The sequence below is a fragment of the Rattus rattus genome, chromosome 4, assembly GCF_011064425.1.
Source record: "Rattus rattus isolate New Zealand chromosome 4, Rrattus_CSIRO_v1, whole genome shotgun sequence".
In the NCBI taxonomy this organism is placed as follows: Eukaryota; Metazoa; Chordata; class Mammalia; order Rodentia; family Muridae; genus Rattus; species Rattus rattus.
Window position 1 is genome coordinate 30,818,582 of NC_046157.1, and position 21,008 is coordinate 30,839,589.

General features: G+C 39.7%; 1 protein-coding gene across 1 annotated transcript in view; it reads right to left on the minus strand.

The window, feature by feature from the left end:
• The window catches only part of Cd96 (CD96 molecule), a 73,106-nt gene extending 52,719 nt beyond the window's left edge, over positions 1–20,387 (minus strand). Inside the window, exons 1-3 of the mRNA XM_032899296.1 lie at positions 20,186–20,387; positions 17,903–18,259; positions 8,118–8,236 (exon numbers count right to left, since the gene is read on the minus strand). Coding sequence (XP_032755187.1) covers positions 8,118–8,236; positions 17,903–18,259; positions 20,186–20,246 — 537 coding nt within the window. The 5' untranslated portion in view covers positions 20,247–20,387. The remainder of the gene's footprint in view (positions 1–8,117; positions 8,237–17,902; positions 18,260–20,185) is intronic.
• Positions 20,388–21,008: the final 621 nt, after the last annotated feature.

A 21,008-nucleotide genomic window follows, 5' to 3' on the forward strand; every position in this document is an offset into this window, starting at 1 on the left:
GAAGTGCTGGGGACACTGTTGGGGTTTTGATAATTAGACGTTTTTGTCAACTTCATATTTCTACTTTATCTTCTCTTCCCAGAATTCTCTGAGAAAAGGTCTGATTTAGCCTAGAATCAAGAGTAGGATAAAATAGAGGCAATAGGACTAAGAATGTAGGAATGTAACATTTTCAGAGTCTTGCACATGAAGGGAACTCCTGAGAAGGGGTTTAAACATTAATATGACTTTCATTCATTGACATTTACTGGGAGAACTCGACTCCTCTATTTCATGTCCATCATGTACTGACGAAGAATACTCCATATTATTCTCCCCCTACTCAGGATTTTCATGGCAGGCCTTGTGGTCACAATGATTGTTCTAGCCAGCATGGTGTTGAGCAGCTTCCAAGGGAGGACAGGACTCCTGAAAACCACCAAATCTGGGTGCTGGTTAAATCACCTGTCTAACTCAGTCTTCTCAGTCATATGCTTGGGAACTGTTCTGTTCCTGGCACACATTTCCTCTCTAGAGATTCACCTTCAGTCTGTCTAAGCCTAGGCCTAATCTGGAATTGACGAACATTTTTCCTCAGGGGAGTCGGGACTGAGAATGGCTGGTCTAAACCTAAACTTTCCAGATAAGTCATTATGCACAGGGTCCGTGGGCAGAAATAATGTGGGAAGCATGAAGAGAAAGCATTTGAAAAGATATAAGATAATGCAGGCAACCCTCTGTGATTTGGAACCTCTAGTTTAAAGAGTTAGATTTGGGGTAGAAGGAGAATCGAGGTTGGTGAGTGAATTTGGCCCAGGCAAATTTAGTAGAGTAATTATATAGAAATTTCCAGTCTACTAAATAACAGTTCTTATATAAACCCCAATTCTTTGGCTGAATTTGGCTGTGTTCATTATCAGTGTCATATACCAATGAAACTCTGGGGTTTCTTGAGAAGAATTACAGCCTGCATAAACCTTTCCCCTGAAACAGTTGCATCTCTACATCTTCATAAAGTAGTCTTAGGAGTGTGGGCTTCATCTTTCTTTTGAAGAAGAGCAAAGGGAGAATGTAATCCCAAGATTGGGGCCCAGGAGAGCCCTGAGAATGGAGTAGAAGTCTTTTCCCTCAACATCACAGATCTGAAGGTAATAGTTAAGGAAGTTGGCTCCCTCTGCAGGGCCCTCAGCACAAGGTACTGCTCACAGCATCTTGTATAAGGGCTGGTTTTATGGTGATTTTGGAGTTCAAAATGTTCTTGGAGAGACTTTCATGGGTATAGCTTCTAACATTACTAAGTGACACAATCTCACAGCTGACTCTGATCCTCTGGCTCTGGCTCTTACAATCTTTCTGTCCCTTATTCTGCAACATTCCCTGAGACTTAGGTCTGGAGTCTTTAGTAGATGTAGACACTGGGACTATGCTCTACAACTCTGCACTTTGATTGGCTGCAGTTTTCTGCATTTGCCTCTGACTGTTGCAAAGAGAAGTTTCCTTCCTGAGGGGTGAGGACTACACTTATCTGTGGGTATAAGGACAAATGATTGCCTACGCATGAGTTGAATGAGGACGACATGAATAGGCAAGACAGAATGGACAGGGAAGGGCACAACACCTTAAACCTACATAAAGAACTATGGGAAACTAAGGATTCTGTGAGTGAGAAAAATAGTCTCCTTTTCGGAAGATCATACTAATTGAGTATCCAATACCAAATAGCTAGCCCTGAAGACAAACATAAATTCATGTAACATCAGTTAATATAAAAAGAACGCTCGGGAGATGGCTCAGGAATAAAAAGCTAGGCTTACAAACAAAAAACAATGAGAAAAGAGGCCACAAATTTCATAATGAACAAGGAGGAGTATATGGGGGGGGGCGTTGGAGGGAGGAAAAGGAAGAAGCTAGTTACATAATTACATTATATATCTCAAAAATAAAGGAAAAAATGTTCTGGGCCTCTGAACTGTCAATCATGAATCAGAAAGAGACTCACAAAACCCTATTGAACTATTGATTATTGATGGATTCTAATGGGAGGGTAATAGTTGTTTTTACTTGTGAAACCACGGATGAGCCAGCCAAAGGTCACACAGATGGTTCTGGTTAAATTTAGTGGCTCACAAAGTAAAGCAAAAAGGCACGAATGTGGGAAAGGGTCTTGTGGAAGGAATGGGTTGACTGGGGCGGAGGGAGGGAGGTAAGAAGTGCCAAGTGGGTGAGGGTGACTTCAGTGCACTGCATACATGTATGAAACTGTTGAAGAACAAATTTAGTAAACGTTCTTTACTTTGCTTGTTTCTCCATGTGGTTTTCTGTTTGGGACGTTTCCATCTGTCTCGTTGTTAGAGGAAGAGGGTAGACACAGGATGGAAACTGGTAAAAAACTGCTTCTGCTTTTATACACCAGGGTATGGCTTGCTCTAAGACTTCCATTGATAAGGATACCAAACATCTACATATACCAGGGTATCCAACAGGCGTTCTGTTTCTTTTGCTTTCCCTTGGCATTTGGCAGTTGCAGAGGGAGAGGGCAGCTTTGTTTTTATAAAGGTGGAACTCAGCTACAACATGCCCTGAAGCCTGTAACAGAAGGAAATCCTGAGGGAGTGTAGAGTGGCGAAAACCTGCAAGTGAGTGGCTGCCATCACAGAACAAATGGGGAAGCAAATCTAGTTCAGATAAATCATCCAGTACCTAGAGCTGGGGTTGGGGATGAAGGGTGGGGGGTGGGGTGGGGGGTGGAGTGGGGGGTGGGGTGGGGTGGGTGGGGTGATTCTATAATTTTATAATCATGACTGCAAATAAAAGGTTAGATTTTCATTGTTACAGCTTTTTTATTTTAAACTGGTATTTTTTGGTTTGGGACTATAATATAATTATATCACTTTTCTCTTCTCTTTCCTCCCTCCCAACCCTCCCATATACCCTTTCTTGTTTCTTTTCAAATTCATGGCCTCTACTTTTAGTATTGTTATACACATAGACACATTCTAAAATCCATACATGCACTCTGCTTATTCTACAGAATATTACTTGTGTATGTTTTCAGGCCAACCATTGGGTACTAGATAACCACTTGGTGCGCTTCAAGCTGTTTAGTGCACTCTAAGTTCTAAGCACTGTAAAGCTTACTCAAGCCTATCTCATACCCCTCACCCTAGTCTTCAATAAATTAACATTAACTTTCTCACGGCCATGCAGAATCCGAAGGTCCTCAAATCAAAGGATTTTACAGCAGGGATGCTCAGAATCAGGGAAAATCATGCCTCAGGGCCATACATACCGAACAAATCTGAGCCACTAAATAATTTAAAAACGTATAAAACTTTAAGCATATCTAGAATGAGAAATTTAGGACAAATTCCAGAAAGCCTTTATACAGGTTGTAGGCTGCAGGACTCAGGGCAGGAGGCTGACTGAAAGGGCCTCATGTTTTACCAGCCCATCTGTGGTGACCAGCAACAGAGTACATTTCAACTCCTACTTGGTATAAATGATCCTCTGCCGGCAGACTGGCAGGAAACCACACATAGAGAGACTTTTCTTCTACTTTTTTCTCTCAGTTCTTCAGAAGAAAAATTGTCTACTTTTAAAACTGTTAATAAATACTTCAAAAACATTATGGGTTTACATCTTGATGAACCCTTATGTTTCAATGTGCCATGTAAATTTGATAACCACTTAATAGGTGGTCACTCAGTTCACTCCTCCCTAATTCTACCCCAATCACTCTGTGATTTTATGAACATTTCTGCTCTACCCGCATACATGGGAAATTTGGAGGATTATTGTTATGACTTATCTGGTTTTGTTCCTGTACCTCCAAAACTTCTTCCCACAGTCACAATGTTAAAAGTGCTGCCCAGACGGAGGCACTTGGCCTATGAAATCTCTTCCCACACGAATGAGCCACTGAAGGGACATGCGGTGATTGGGGCATAGCTCACTGCCAACACGACCATAACTACAAACAACCAACTGAACAAGCAACCAAACAAAAAAGGCCACACCCATAGCAAGCAAATAAACAAAATGGTGTTTGTGGGAGTAGATTTCCTGTCCTCCACTCTTCTACTCATGTAGGAGCATAGTCATCATCTGTAGGACAGCATTCAAGCAACCATCTTGGAAGCAGAGGGCACAGTCCCCAAACCAAGCACCTTGATCTTTGGATTTCTCACCTTTCAGAATTGTGAGAAAAGAAGTCTCTGTTCTTCATCAACTCCCCGGTCTCAGGTGTTTGTGACAGAAACACACAGTGGACTAAGACAGTTATAAAACCATGCATAACTCTGTTTACCCTGCCTCTGTTAACCCACCACCAGGTTACGTCATGACCTCGAAGACTCAAGAACCAGAGGTTGCTTGGAGCATACGAGTCCTCTGGAAATACAAATACAATGAGGTCTTAGCAAATAACCAAGTGTGCAACTTTATTTAAAAGTTTGATGTTTTGTTCACCATGAGTTTTCCTTATATACTTTAAAAATATTGTATTAAAATATTTATATTGATTGCTGACTTATATTTCTTTCCTGAATGTGGCTTTCCTGGATAAGGGCCTTCCACATCTCACCCTAAATTTAGCCCTTAGTTGCACAACCAGTAAGGACTTGAACACATCAGTTTCTCTCAAAGGCTCCAAGGCTCCAAGAAGGAATATGAATATGAATTTAAATTATATACAATGATTTAGTAGCAAAACTGGTGTGCTGGCGACTGGATAGGTCATATTAAGTCATGGAAAATCACTGCTACATATTCCTTTCAAGTGCAGCTAATGCTAAAATTCATCCATTGAGGTTTGTCAGTTTTTGTAGTGGGATCAGGATTTCCAGTTCTGCAGAGGGATATTGGTGCTGTTACATTTAGTGGTCTGTCTTGTCTCTGGCTGGCTTCAGATGCCCGGAGCCAGCTCTGAGTTAGCACTGGCCGCATTGATCAGAGCACTTAGCAGGTGTTGGGTGCTCTGAGCTCTTTCGTGGTCATTGCCGACTATATTGATTCCTGCTTCTCTATCTCTAGTTTACTCGATTCTTCACATTCTCTCCACGTCCTCTGCACCCTGCCAGCACGGCCAAACCTGCCAGCACTGTCAAAGCAGGCTGCTTGCAACACTCTTTACATCTATTTGCAGAGCAAAGGATGAATATATTTCTTACCACCATTAGCTGTTAACCCTGTTGTAGCCCTGGCTGTCTGTCATGAAACTTGCTTGGTAGATCAGGCTGGCCTTGAACTCATAAGAGATCTGCCTGCCTTTGCTTCCCAAGTGCTGAGTCTAAAGGCAGGCACTAGCATACTTGACTCGCACATACTTTGTATTTTGAAAACATCCAGGACAATGATGTTCAACTGCCACCAGTTAAGAGAGAGGGCATTTTCTAAATCACAAGGTTTCATATGTGCATCTGAAACCACTGCTTCTTCCTTGATTATAAAACAGCGCAAAAACTGAAGAAAAATAGGATGAAATGTTTAAACACTATTAAACTTCCTGTTTCAACCCTTCCTGGTTTGAAAGAGAAAAATTTGAAGCTCTTTTAACATTTTATTTACTCTTTGAGAATTTTATATATGTAGTCTGTTATTTTGATCATATCAAATCATACCACAATCCACTGTGAGTTCGTAAGTGGTGGTGAAGGATCTCTGTTTAGTTCATTGACTGTGGGTTGAAGTATTTCCCTAAGACATTCTCCAGTGTATAGTACTAACTTGTCAGTATAATTTCCAGGATCTTGCTGCAACATGTGTCTGTCTTTTGCTATTAGCTGTCTTCTGTTATGTGGTTCCATGTAACTTTTCAAAAAGCTTTTCTGGATTTATCCGATAAATTATTTTCCCTGAGTACTACTAATTTTTTTTTACATTTTATTAAAAACATATGACATGATAGAAAATATCCCTAATATAGTTTTCAATCCCTGTAGCATCTAACGCTCACATCGGATTCACATCTGTTTATTGGATTGAATTAAAATTTATACTGTGGGAAATCACAGGATGATAGTTTGTAATGAAAACAGAATATTAGGATGCATTTCGAAAGTCCCAGAATAAGCCTGAAGGATTTCCCTGATGCTGGTATGTGTCCTAGGAATTAAGTAGCGAAATTAGAATTTGCCACTCATCTACCCACCCATATCCCAAATACTCCCACATAGTCCTTGATTTCTTATATACCATTCCACTGTTCACATCAATGCTCACAAGTTGACCTGTGCTTTTTTAGGTAGTTGAATTATCTCGTGACCACTGAACGTTAGACACACTGTGTCTGCGTCTGACTATTCACTTCAGTGTAGTACAGACCTGAAATATAACTCCCCCAAAGCGAAGGATCTGCTCCACTTTCCATAGCTGACCATGAGACCATGTACGCATAGAAGATATATTTTTCAATGATATTGAGAATCCTAATAATAACTTCCCCCCTGAGGTTTACAACCGAGTTAATTAGATTTTAGAATTCCACATGCACAACATGACTTTTATTTTCTGGGGACTTGGATGATTTTTGTCTGCAGAACTGTTCCTAGGGTTTAATGAAACACTCGGGGCAGGAGGCCTTTTCTTTGCATCTCTTCAAGAGTTTCTGGGCTCAGCACGGCGGGTTCCTGTCCTGCTGAGTTTAACTTCATCATTTCTGCTCTTTACCCTTTTACTTAAAGCCACACTATTTCCTGTTTGTAAGAATTCGTGTGACCTCTGAAGACATTTAGCAATGATGACTGGAGAAGCTTCTTCTATTTCTTAATATAGGGGCATTAGATATTTTCACACCAGACTTAGTAAATCCTAGAGCCATCAGTAGTTAAGGCACGGCTGTAAGTCAGTGAAGCAAACAGATTTTGACATTTAAAAGGAGAGTGCACAGTGGGAATTTAATCAGCATATTGCCAACACAATATTCCCTTTGAAGGAAGGACTCTCTCAAAGGGATCTCTCAGTTTGTCATTATTACAATCTGGTCTTTAAAATGACAGTTTGGCTTGAGGGTCTGTTGATGTTTTAGAATTACCCTCCTTCTCTAAGTGGTTGGCACCCTCCCTGGCCCTCATTTATTCTAAATGTCTGGATGGGACCTATAGAAAATGTTTATACCACCTTCCAAGTTTCCTTGAAGGACATTAGTAGATAAAGGAGACTTATAGGTTATTTAGGATCTGACACATAACCAGCTGATTCCCATCGAGCAGCCAAACAGCACAGATGTAGAGACCATCAGTTTAGTACGAACATGGTGAAAAGGTGGCCGGCCCGAGTTCTGTCCCTGGGACTACAGGGTGGAAGACGAGAACTGACTCTGGCAAGTTGTCCTCTGACTTCGCACAACCCCCAAATAAATAAATAAATAAATAAATAAATAAATAAATAAATAAATAAATAAACGAATCTTTCAAAAGTCTCTACTCTTGTGACTTGTAGTGGTTTCTAATGGTCATGGTTTCCATGGAGCCCCTGCTTTAGGAAGAGAGTTGACTAATGATGAGTCATTCCAAAGCCTGATTCTCTCATACACAGATGTGTTTTTAAAACAAGATATTTGGTTTTATATGTGCGTGTGTGTGTGTGTGTGTGTGTGTGTGTGTGTGTGTGTGTGTGTGTAGGCATTTATGGGGGTCAGCAGGCAGGGTGTGTCTTTTAGTGCCCTCTGTTAGAGCAGTAAGCACTCTTGACTGCTGCACTATCTCCATACTTGTATTTTGTAAGCATTGAATTGGTTTTGCATTTCTTGATTAAAATAGCATAAGAGGGTGGCAATGCAGGTTTTGAGAAGTGGGGTCTATATCTCCATAAATGTTATTTGTAAAACAAATATCTGTGATCAAGGGCTTCTGTAAGTGGTTCCTCACTAGGGCAGCACCACACCTTGTCTCTTGTGCAGTCGTGGTCAGGTTTCTAATTTGAAATAGAAATCTACTTCTAAGAGCTAATTTCAGAGTCCCACTGCATACATCGCTGCTTGCCTAGTTAGAAGACACCTCAGTGCCCTTTACTTCCTTCCAAAGCCACTGGCATAATGCCTGTGCCTCATCAAGTATTTCTCTATTATTACTTGCTATTCATTTCACCTCATTAATATTTAAAGATCATTACAGTTATTCACTGAAAAGGGCAACGCTTACCACCAACCATGAAAAGGTGAACCTAGGTGAAATTTCTGAGGAGGTATTTTGAAAGCATGGTATTTCCAGAGTCCGATTTGTCTCTATTTCTATTGTACGGTTGTGTTCATCTTGTGTATCTGGAACAAAACACAAGGTGGAAGATTCATGGATCTCGGCATACAAAGTGCATTTTATCAAAGCGATGAAAAAGAGTTTGAAATAGAGATTCATCTATCTTCGAGACACCTCTGAAGTAAAGAGGCAGAATCCCACTGTAGTCCTCGTTGTTTAAATGGCAAAACTGAGCCAAGGGAAGCCTGGGCAATTACTCATCACTGAAAACCCACAGAAAAATTATTTAACAACCCCGCTCAGAATTTGACATGCTCTTCTGCTTTAACCCCAAGTCAGTCCATCCATCTTGAGGCTACATGTCCTCAATTAGAAAGAATATGACGTCTTATAACCTAGTTTCTAATTATATTTTAAGTTTATCAGGATTTTTTTTTCACGGCAGTTTTAGGTTCCCAACAAAACTGAAGAAAATCCTGATAACTTCCATGTGCACATACCTCTTTCCTCTACATACATGGTGTTTTCTACTGTCAGCATCTTGCAGAAGAGTAGTGCGTCTATCATAAGGAATGAACCTACATTCACAAAACATTAGCTCCCAAAGCCCACAGCATGCTGTAGCATCCCGTGGGTCCTGACTAGTGTATAATGATATGTGCTTACAGTAAACAGAGTAGTTTTACTGCTCTAGAAACTTCTCACCCTTCATTCTGCAGGGGTTTGGTCTCAGGAGAAAATCCTTAGGCACTCAAATTCCATATGAGCCAAGTGTACCCTAGATAACTTACGATAGAGATAATGTATATGACAAGCAAATAGGTCTATTATGTTTTTACCGCTAGGCCAAAGAAAGTGTACATGCTAATTATACATGCAATTTGTTTCCAAATATGCCCCATCTGAAGTTGTAGTTATGGAACCTACAGATACGGACAGTCCTCTACATTACTCCAAACCCATATATTTTTAGAAGGTCCTTGTCCATTAATATTATGGGATCTTAATTACCATAATATTTTCAACTTGAGTTATCTGTATAGCACCATCAAAATTTTAGCACATTTTACACCACTATTACTACTTAATTTTATTTAGAAACATTTTAAAATTGTTTTTGCTTAAAGATAGTTTAAACAGATTGTAATTCAGTTATTATCATTTATGATGATAAGAAAATAAATTCATATACTAATAATGTTTGAATGTACATCACTAAAATTTACAGTTAGAATTTTATATTGTTATTATCAATATTATTATTATTATAAATGGTGGTAGTAGGTTTTATTTACTATTTGATTTTTTGATATTGCTATATATCACTGACTTGCTTAGTACTTCAAATTCATCACAGTCTTCCTGCTTCAGGAATGAGGATTGCCTCTGTATGTCATAACACCTAGCTTTACTTTAGAAGTTGGTTTCATTCTGGCCATAACTTTTTAAAATATAACTTTGACAAACTGAGAAAGTAAATTAAAATCACCTAGAGAATATATTCAAGAACATTAAGCTACAACTTAAGAATGGGAACAAACTAGTAGACCAGGTAATGGCAACTGTTCAAAAAGAAAAGAGGAAAGCGGACAGCTTCCTACGGGCTTTAGAACAGAGAAATCCACCCTGGCCCCCGGTGGTTGATCACTTCACAGACAGGCTGACTAATCTGAGAACAGCAGCAGAGATGGGGAAAGGGCTCCAATTACCAGTTTCTTCTTGAGGAAGAGAAAGGGTCCCCCATCTGGTGACAGATGGGGCCCATGGAATGTCTTCAGTGCTGTGAAGAAACCCTTAGAAGAAGAATTCAGATTAAATGAGATGGACCCAATATGGGAAATCAAAGAGGAAATTCAAATAGAAGTGGGAGACAAAAGGAAAGGAAGCCCATCCCAACAGTCCCGCAGTGCATTGTGGGATACCTCAAAGACAATGGACTCTGCTTTGGATACAAAAATGGTTGCAGAGGAGCCAGCCAGGCTGACTTCCATGGTAAGGATAAGCACACACTTAAGCAATGGAAGGATGATTGTGGTAGGATGAGCTGTTAAGCTACAGTGAGAAAAGGGCCAGAGGATAAAATAGCATTAATGTGACAATAAAAGCAGAGTGCCAACGAGTCCACACATACATAAATAGGGCTACAACTTCATTATTCAAAAGGAGATGAAAGAATAAAGACGATGTAAACTGTAGAAAAATTGAAAAGACCGATAAATGAGTTCACCGAAGAAAAGATGACTCGTGAGAGATAGCCGGTGCTAGTCAAAATCATTTTCAAAAATCACGCTCGGAACGAAATGAATTTAGAGCAAGGCTGAAGCTATATATGCACAAGAGCTGATGTACTGAGAGAAATTTTACAAATCAAATGAGAACAATATTTAAATATTTTTAAAATAAGATACTCAAGTAATATGGTACACATGCGTGTGTGTGGTACTTTATACAGAGAGAGAGAGAGAGAGAGAGAGAGAGAGAGAGAGAGAGAGAAAGAGAGAGAAAGAGAGAATGGCACAAATGCTGAAAACCATAATTTAAAAATTTATTTGAAATAAAAAATGACTACAGAAAGCCTCACAGTTAGTGCTGATTTATGACTAATAATTGCTATAAGGAACTAGGTACTTATGAGAGGTCTAGTGGGTACACAATCCAGGTCTAGAAAATGAATAGGTATGACAGAGAGAGACTGGCTTACAGGGGAAAAAAGAGGTCCATTAGGAAAATAAAAGACAAGTACAAAATCGGGCAAAAACCACTAAAATTTAATACCCCTGAGCATTGACATGAAATGAAAAAAGATATTTTTCTTGTAAAACTTCTATTGCCTCCATCAAACCAGAAGTAATGCTCAGTCTTGACACCTATGACTCTTCACTTTGTCACCTGCACCCTTGGTCATGGAGAAATACTTTACCAGCATAAAGCCATCTGCAAAAGTCAGCAATTCTTTTCTCCTACCCAGAGTCACGGCCGCACACTCGGGACTTGGTTTTAGCTTTCGTACCTCCAGAACTTCGAGAGAATACATTTTACTTTCACTGGCCAGCCTGGGGTGTTGTACTAATGTCCAGCATAACAGTTAATGCAGACGACCTAGGAACAGGAGTCTGGGGACTGATGTAAGGTGTCCACATATTTTAGATTGACCGAGAAAGTACATCTCTGGGTAGAGAACATTGAAGATGGTAGTCTAGATGTCTTATAAGTGTTGCTAGCATGAGAACCCAACTCCAGTGACTTTATCCATTCCCAATGCTTGGCCTCTGTAATTAAAAGAGGTTACACTCAAATCCTAGGATATAAGAGAACAGATATACTGATGGTAGTTTATTTCAGTTCTTATACATTAAGTGGATAATTTCAGTAACTATAGAACCCCTTGGTGGACTGTGGCTCATTTTAGTATTTTGGACAAGTCTTCTGATCCCTGGTGTTACTGGTGAGAGATATTTTTGATTGTTTTCTGGGTGCTCCATAAGGAATGAGTTTTTTCTTTGTTTTTTCTGCTTCTGTGCTTTACTTATTTTATTTGCTACTTTCTCTCTGACATTCAGAACTACATAATTATTGTCTAGGCGGATGTGTCTGTGTTTACCTTATTTTGACCTTCTTAGCTTTCCTGGAGGAATAGATTAGCAATAGAAAGTACTAAAATATCGGACAACAATGCTAGAAAACCGGAGTCTTGGAACTCAACAGCAGTCAACTTGTTTCCCTTCCCAACTAGTACACTTTTAAAAGGGTTTGGTAAAGACATGAAGGTAGAAAAGAGGCTAGTTGGGAAGAAAAGGCTGCTAGCAGGAGTAGGAGGGAGACAAGAGAGGGCAATGTGGGTGAATATGATCAGCATACATTATTATATATGTGTATAAAACATCACGATGAAACATAACTATGTGTAATGAATGTATGCTGTTACAAACGTTATAAAAGCATCCTCTATTTCTGAAGAGTTTTACTGTCTGTTATGGATCTAAGTACCCCCTATCGTCTCAGAAACCACAGCTGATTTTTTTTTTACAAACTCTGATATAGTTAGTTCTTTTTAAGTAGATTCTATCCATTGACTTTGGAGTATAGTAAGGTGCCTTGAATTATTTAAAAGCACCCACGCCACAACACCAATACAAAGCTTCATCCAACACTCGCACTCTTTTTGTTTCTATGGATCAGGGGCTAGAAGCTGCATCAATACTGCTGTCCCCACAGTCCTGTCTCCCACTCCCTACTCCCCCTCCCCTGTCTCCCACTCTCTGCTCTTTCTTCCATCCGGTTCCTTTTCTGTTCCCTAATGCCACCAACACAAGCCCCCAATAAGTGGTCAATACCTTTCATGCTCCTAAATACAATCCAATAACCATTCACCTTCCCAGAAGTGTCAGGATTGATGGCTGCTGCTTTTATGCAATTATCTTTCTAGGCTTCTACGATCTGGTTCTCTCTTCTCGCTCTTGTCTGTCTTTTTATCTACTCCTCGCTGTCCTGTGGAGACATATCTCTCCACTCATCTCTGTGCTCTGGGTTGAAGCACCGCATGGTTTTTCTCATTTGATTTCTCTGCCTAGATTGTTTCTTTCACACCTAGAAATTCAGTCGTACCCTCTGTTCTGAAAACGTACTAAAACGGTTGACTCAGGCTTCTGTGCTAGTTGAGGGACATATAGCCAGCTGTGTCTGTGTCCTTATTCTCAACTTCCTAAGTTAAACATATGAAACCAAACTCACATGATGTCTGAACAATCTGGTCAGATTCCAGGGTCCCCTAACACAGTGAGTGAGTCACACATTCTGAAAACCAAATATCACGCTCCATGATTTGAATTTCAATTGTCACAATGCACTATACCAGCAGATATTATGGGCGAGCAACTTAAACATGGCCCTGATCTGGATACTGCTCCCCATCAATCTCTTTGCCCCTTACTCAGAGTTGCCGTCATGCCTCCTCTCCATTTCTGGTATTATATGATTTTCTAACTTGGTTGGACTTACACTATCCTTTCTGCTTTCCTCAATTCATTCCCTAGACAACAACAAAACACAAAACAAATAAAAACACACCTCATATTTGAAACGCAAAATGAAAAGTGTTAAAGAAAGCCACTTCAATTAGTTTCTATGGCTCCTGACTACGCTAATCTTGTTGGTTGACCTGCCTCGCTTTCAGTTGCTTTAACTGCATTCTTTTTGCCTAGTCGTCATCCTTTTTAGAATCCCATGGTTAATGTGGTTTCTGTGCCACAGAGTCTGCACATAGCCTGTTTGCTAATATTAATTTCTGGGTCCTCCAGTCTTAGTTAATAATGGCTCCAAGGGATGGGAGGGCCCTAAGAAACCATTCCTGAATTCCCCAGCTCCTACACCAGAATTCCCTGTTGTTGTTTAACATTTAATTGATATATATGTTACTTCTACTAGGCTTGGAGATGCTGCAAAATAGGCTCTCTTGTCTGCATCCCACATCATCACATCTAATCCACAGTCTCTTATACTCAGCAATATAATCTCTTAAAACCTATATGTTGGACAAAGACCGCATACAATAAGGACACTGATGAAAGTCAGTATGCAGGTTCAATGACATTAGTCTACTGAGAGCTTAACCACCTAGGTAAGACTTAGCTTATCAGAACTGAATTTTCTTTCTTTACTGACACCTTTATATTTTAAAAGAAAAATGGTGATAAACTTAGAATTCACAGTGCTATATCCTTTGGCTCGCCTGTTTTCATACACTGTCACTATTTAGTGCCTGCCCACATTTCTACCCTTTAATGATCCTTCTCTATAGTTCTGAAACTGCTATGTGATCATTTATTATTATTTTTCAATAATATTTTATTGATTTGTTAATATTAATATAACAATATCTGTTAATATTTAAATAAATTTAAAAGTTTTTGCGAAATTTATAGACACATACAATGTGGTGTCTTAATTATTTTCATTCCCTGCACCTCCCAGATCTACCTCCCACATCCTTTCTCATGTTTGTGCCCTCTTCTAAATTATTTTTCTAACCAAGGGCCCAATTTGTGCTCTCATATCTACATATAGGTGTGGAGACATTCACTGAAGTATGATCTATAAATCAAGGCCCAGAATCTTAAAGAAAACTGTCTCCCGTAGTATCTTCTCAGCTGAGTGGGAGCTTGCGCGGCTGTCCCCATGCATGCTGGAATGTTGACTGGTTTGGTCTTGTGCAAGCAACTACAATTGTTCACCATTATGTTTCCAAGATTAAAACGTTCCTATCCATTGCTATCATCAACTCCTCTTTTCCTTGTGATGCTGGTGATGGAACTCCGTGCCTCCCCGATGCTGGGCAGACAATACACCCACTGAGCTACGATACAAACCCACCTATTTCTACTGCGTGTATTAGTGCTACATCTTTATCTAATTCTTTCTCTACCACTCTTGCTTTGGGCAACATTAGCAACCTATGGGCTTTGATTGCAATTTGGGAAATTAAGCCATGCTGTACTCTTACAATTCACTATAATAACTACATTTTCATATGCTAGGAATGTACTACCTGAAGTACCATAGACTGAGTAGAACTCAAATTTTCTAAAGGTAGATTATTATAAACCAAGGACTAACTCAGGGAGCTATGTTCCTTCAAATAACTCTAAGACTCCTGATTCAGGGAGAAACATATTAAGTTGAAATGAAAATGAAGCAAATACCAAATTAATTATTCATCATATTTCCTTTTATATCCACAGCTTCTGCACCCACTAAGACACACAGGGACAAAATATTATGAGAAGGGATCAACTAGCTGCCTTTCTTCCTTGAGCCCTCAGGGGACACAAGAACAGGATTTAGGCACTTCCGGTTTTATAAATGGCCAGAAAGAATGACTCAGATGGCAAGAGAAAGAAAACAGGAAGAGGTGATGAACCTCCCCATCCTTGAGTCTCCTAGTCTCTCACGTATCTCTCCAGTTTACACTGGTTCATGGTCTTCATGCATTTTTTACACTCCATATGTGTGGCTTGCTTACTCATCTGCCTTAGCGACATGAATGTCTTGCAGAAGGTACAGTGGCAAGATAACATGCCATTGGGTGGGGACTTGTTCACACTGTCAGGGCACAGGCACGTCCTCTACTTCTCTAGCAACTCCTCAGCTCCATTTTGTCTTGGGTTTCATATCTACTTTGTTTCTCCTCTTCTTTGTTTTTGTTCTTTAATAGATTGTGATCCTTTTGTACCAGATACTCAATACTAATGCTCTGTATTTAACACTGTTGTTTCCCATCTGATATGGAGGATCAACAGCAAAAGCTCAGAAAGAAGACATTTCCAACCACAGGAAACATGAATTTGTCTCTGATTCTCCAACTATTTACAGCTGAAGTGGTTACAAACTTAACTACATTGTATCTCTCTCTCTTTTCTTAAAGTCAATGTCACTCACTTCTGAATACTACCTCTTTTCCATTCTTGGCTTCATTGGAACCATAATATATCGTCTCTTTTACAGTATATACCCCAGTTGTCCAGAAGATGGATGGTGGTAGGTTTTTAAGTACAGTCATAGCAGATACAACCATGTGACCACTTCTCAATGAAGTATTGTTCAGATCCTCAGAGATGTAATAGAATAATCTATTGGGATTGATACAATATACCAAAACTATGTCTAAATCTAAAGTCAAGGTGTACTTGTGTTAAGGTCTGACAATATCTCATTGAATTCCAAATTAGACCACTCTATAAAGTTTTAAATCTTTTTAATATGAATTAAGAAATAAAGTTACTCCCTGTATTGCTGCTGCTGCTGCTGCTGCTGCTGCTACTACTACTACTATTTTGATTTATTTATTTGTTATTTTATGTATATGAATGTTTGCCTGTGCCTGATGTCTGAGGAGGTCAGAAGAAAGCATCAGGTCCCCCAAAATTGGAGTTATAGATGGCTATAAACCATCATATAAATGCTGTGAATTGAATTTAGGTCCTTTGTAAGAAAAACAAGTGCTTTTAACTGCTGAGACATCTCTACAGCCAAACTTGTACCTTTAGATAGAAACTGTAGTAAGTGCTTTTAACCATTACCTTATTTAATTATCAAGATAATAGTACCCAAGAAGGTGGGACTATAATCATCTACATTTGTTATGTAAGAAATCAAAAGCTTAGAATCCTAAAATGATTGTACAGTGGGACTGAATGATGTCCATACTGCGTGGCACATCCAGTTCACTGCTGCCTACCTAAATCCAAAGTACCTACAGCTAAGTGTAGCTTTCAAAAAGTCTTCCTGTATTTTAACCACACTCCACCTATGCCATTGTCAACTGGTCTGAAGTTGGTTTTTGCTCCATTTGATGGAATTCTCCCTTACCCTGAGATGATCTAAACATCATTGTCTTGGAGCAGCAAGAGTTAGACATGGAGAGGAGTTGGGAAATCTAAACCTGATGTGTACCAGGACAGCCCCATGTCTCCTGCAGCAAGCCTTTCCTGAGCAAGTTTTTGTTAATCTTTTATTATATTACCAAGCTATTTCCCTTCTGAGTTTCAAACATTCACTTTCCAGTGCCATTCTCATTTGCTGTATTTTATTGTCATCTCTTCTCATTAGTAGGAATAGAAATCATTTTACTTTAGAACTGGGTCATGTAGAACAGGTATTAAAAGGACAGTTTCTGAAACAGGCTCAGAGAACTTAGAAGACAGGCTCCAAACCAGCATCATTTCTAGGCAGAATGGCCATAAAGCTTACATTCAGGGCTTCATCATGAATGCAGGCCTTGAAACCTGAACCGTCTGAATGTTCCTGAATGTTCAGGAGCTTTGATGGCCCATTTCCCTGCTCTAAGGTAAATATCCAGATTCACGTTAGTAAATTCACTCACAAAGTCACTCTACTTCCTTCATCTTGTATCCCAGCTGCTGTCACCACCATACAGGTATGCACAGCAGAAACCCAATGTTGCCTTTTAAGTGTCTTCTTCTTCACTCTATTTTCGTCATACATCCACTCTATGATCAAGTCATGTGTATTCTATACTCAATATGTAAAATGTATACATTCCCTTTCATGTCTACCTGAGTGTCATTACATTTCTTCTGGACAGCTGGAATTGATCTTTTAATATGTTCACATCATCTTCTCTTGTCCACTGTAAGGGCATTCTCATACTGAAGCCAGGGTCATCTCTTTATAACATGAACACAATCAAACTACAAACGTGATCTTAAACTCTTTTGGGGAAAAAAGCATTTCTTTTTATGACTCTTATGTAGATGTCATAGACTTGAACATTGCCAACAAAGTCTGGCATGATCTTGTGCTCATTGTGTCTCTATTGTATCCATACTTGCATAACTCATTTTCTTAAACTTTGCAAAACAATTCCCATGGTGGTCCCCACCCCGTTTCTAGGTCACTCACAACCTCTACCTTTTCTAAAATGCATTGACGACTACTCATTCCTCATTCGTCAATTTAGATGTTTCTTTCACAGTGACCATTTCCCCAGTCTCTGCTATGCTCTCAACTACTGTAGTCCTTGTTATTAACACTTACCACTGTTGGGACTTTACATTTATCTAGGGCATTATTTGATCTGTTGCTACTTTCCCTTATTTCTTTCTGCTAAGTCTTCGATGTTCAATACCAAATCTAGAATGTGCCTGTTGTCTTTGCATATTTCCTAAATGAATGAAAGGTACATGAAAGTCCTCCCTTAGGTAAATTATACTTACAGGGCTCCACAATGAGGTTGTAGACTGTAGTCTTGGTGCCTGTTGGATACATAGTGAAGCTGCACTCATACTTTCCACTGAGGCTGGAGGAGATATTCCTTAAGTTCAGAGTCCATTTTGTTGCATCCTTCAGAGTTTCTACCTCAGCCACTCGTGACTCACAGGCATCCCCCCACATACAGTGGAAGCCATATTGGGGATGATAAACAACAATCATGTCAATCTCATCTGTGACCTTGGACCACTGCATCTGGACCATTAAGTCTTTCTCCATTGTTTGGCAGGTCAAGTTGACATCAGAACCAGGCAGAGCATACACGTTGTTATCTCCAGCATTGAATAGTTCTTCCCATGCTCCTAGAAAGGAAGGATACGAATAATCAGTTTGCGTTATTCTCTTGGAATGGTCTTTTAGGTCTCGGTGCATGCCTGCGTGACTGAGTGCATGCGTGCATGCGTGCGTGCGTGTGCGTGTGTGTGTGTGTTTGTGTATGTGTGTATGTGTGTGTGTGTGTGTGTGTGCACACGCATGAATGTTCACGTGCGTAGATACCCACAGATCCACAGAACTCAGGCATTGGAGTTACAGCTAGGTGTTAACTGCCAGATATGGGTTCTGGGAACCAAACTATAAGAGCAGCAGTGAGCTCTTAATTGCTTAACTCCCTCTTCAGCCCCATAAATTAGGCCTGTTTAAAGACAGAAGTGCCTCAGCAAACTTAGCATGAAGCTGTTCACATAACATACATGAATATTATTGACCTTTCTGCATCAACATCTGTAATAACTAGTCTAAGTATAATAGTTTTCTTTTCAAACTTTATTTTCAAGTTTTTTACAATAAAGTGGCTTGTATTTTAAGATAATATGTTTAAAAGAGGCTTTTACATGTGCTATCTTTTTAATCTTCATGCTCCAAAAGATAATGTTGTTATCTTTCTTTCCTTATCAAAAAGGAAAGAAAAGCAGTGAGAAAAGAAGTATTCAGAGATGCACTCCCTTAAGAGAACATGAATTCTCTTCACAATTAGTCACACCTGCAGTTTTTCTTTAACATGAACTTCATAACTCCAAACTGCCTCCTGCATTCAGTCTGGCTGAGTAGAGTAAGAAACTTGACATTCATTCTCTCTAAGGATGAAGGGACCTTCATCTCCATGGAGTTATGTCTCCCAAGGAGAACGGAGCAGATGCCTCAGGTCGATGTTCCCTAGGGTATCATCTCTAACCATCTCATGAAATGCTAGAAATAAAGGCTTCTCTCATCAGCAACCTGACTGCAGGAAACAGACCACTCAAAATTTGTTCAGCACTGAGCCTTTGATATGTCTTCAGAAATGCTTCAGATGCCCCTTTAGAATTTACCATTACAGAAGTGATACATTATTGTGACAAGTCCCCCAGAGCTCACAAAGGGAATGGATAAAAAGATGACAAGTTGCTGAGAAGAAACAAAGGCACTCGATGGTTAGGAATTATTATACGTTTGTGGATGCACACAGTGTGTGTAGACAGAGGTTACACATCTGAATGTAACTCCCTAGGAGTGATTCTCCAATAGCATGCCTCTCAGCCTATCTAGATCACTAGTTCCAATGTGTCTTTGATTCAGAAACTCTTACAATCATCGTAGTCATACATAGGTAATTCTTTAGAAATTCAGGCTTTCAATACTACTCTTGTACCGTGGTGTTCAGAACTAAACTTTTCTCCTTCCATTTTGAAATGGGCCTTTCAGGTTCTGTTCCTCATGGTCATAAAGAACTCTGATTGGCTTTGCAAAGTACTTCTTGTATGTGACTGAGTTAGACTTAACATAAATCCAACCAGAAATGACACGGGTATTAGGGAGGAGAGACACTTTCTAATTTGAAAAGAAAAGAATTGCTTGGGGGAGGATTAAAGGGTGAACAAGGCTTTCTGACCATGGACATAATTGTAAGGCATCTTAGCATTTTGAAGTTGCCTTTATAATGATCCGGGAACATTTCCTCTCCAAGACACACAATTTTCTCATAACTCAAGACTCTTAGAAGAGGAAAAATGGTAAAGACAGGAGGCACTAACCATTTGCTCCCTTCTTAGTTTTAGTCTAGTGCACATTAGGAATCCAATATCGACTCTAGCATCTTTCCCATAGCTGTCACTTAAGCAGTTAACTGACAACCTTAGCAAGAACTTGTCCTTTAGTGATCAACTCCTGCAGGAGTCTTGAAGCATTTCAAAGGAGCAAAGGGTCCCAAAGCAGCCATCTGAGAAGACCAGTGTGACCGGAAGTCTTACCCCTGAAAAACTGTATCTGGATGATGGCGTAAACCACACAGTATGTCCATTTTCTTCCCATGGTCTCCTGAAGAGCTCATGCCAGCATTTCTGTAATGATCACAGGAGGCAATTGCTGTCTCTAGCTAAGCAAACTCTAGCCACCCTATTCGTGCTCAAAAACCTCAACTCTACCACAGGGCTCAGGCTGTTGATCGCTTGGCAAGTCCCCAGGAAATGAAATGCAGACAGGAAAGTAGTGTGGTTCAGGGCTAAGTATAACCTTCACAAGAACAATATAGAAACTGTTCTCTGAAACCTTGCACCTGTCTCACCTTTAAAAGACTTTTATATCCCAAGATTCTCTCCTTCAGTCTCTTTGTCAGTCAAGCTGCTTCTAAAATCGAAACAAAGGAAATCGGGTAGAGCGGTCTCCGTGTGCTTTTATACCTTTCCTTTCAAGAACGCAGTCATTTAGCAAACATGAGCTTGCTACCTCTCATTGTAGCATTTCAGTCTAATCTTAAGATATATTTCCTTTCCTGAATAGCCCCAGGGTGAAAGAACAATAGTTAAAGTATTTGATTTTAATAAAATCTGAAGAATAACAGGGAGTAATGTCAGCTATCTAACCGAATCCATTGTTTAGTTTCTTGTAGGTAAATCCACATTTCTTTTTTTTTTTTTTTTTTTTTATTATTAACTTGAGTATTTCTTATATACATTTAATGTTATTCCCTTTCCGGTTTCGGCAAACATCCCCTCCCCTCCCTTCCTTATGGGTGTTCCTCCCACCCCTCCCCCATTTGCCCTCTCCCCAACAGTCTAGTTCACTAGGGGTTCA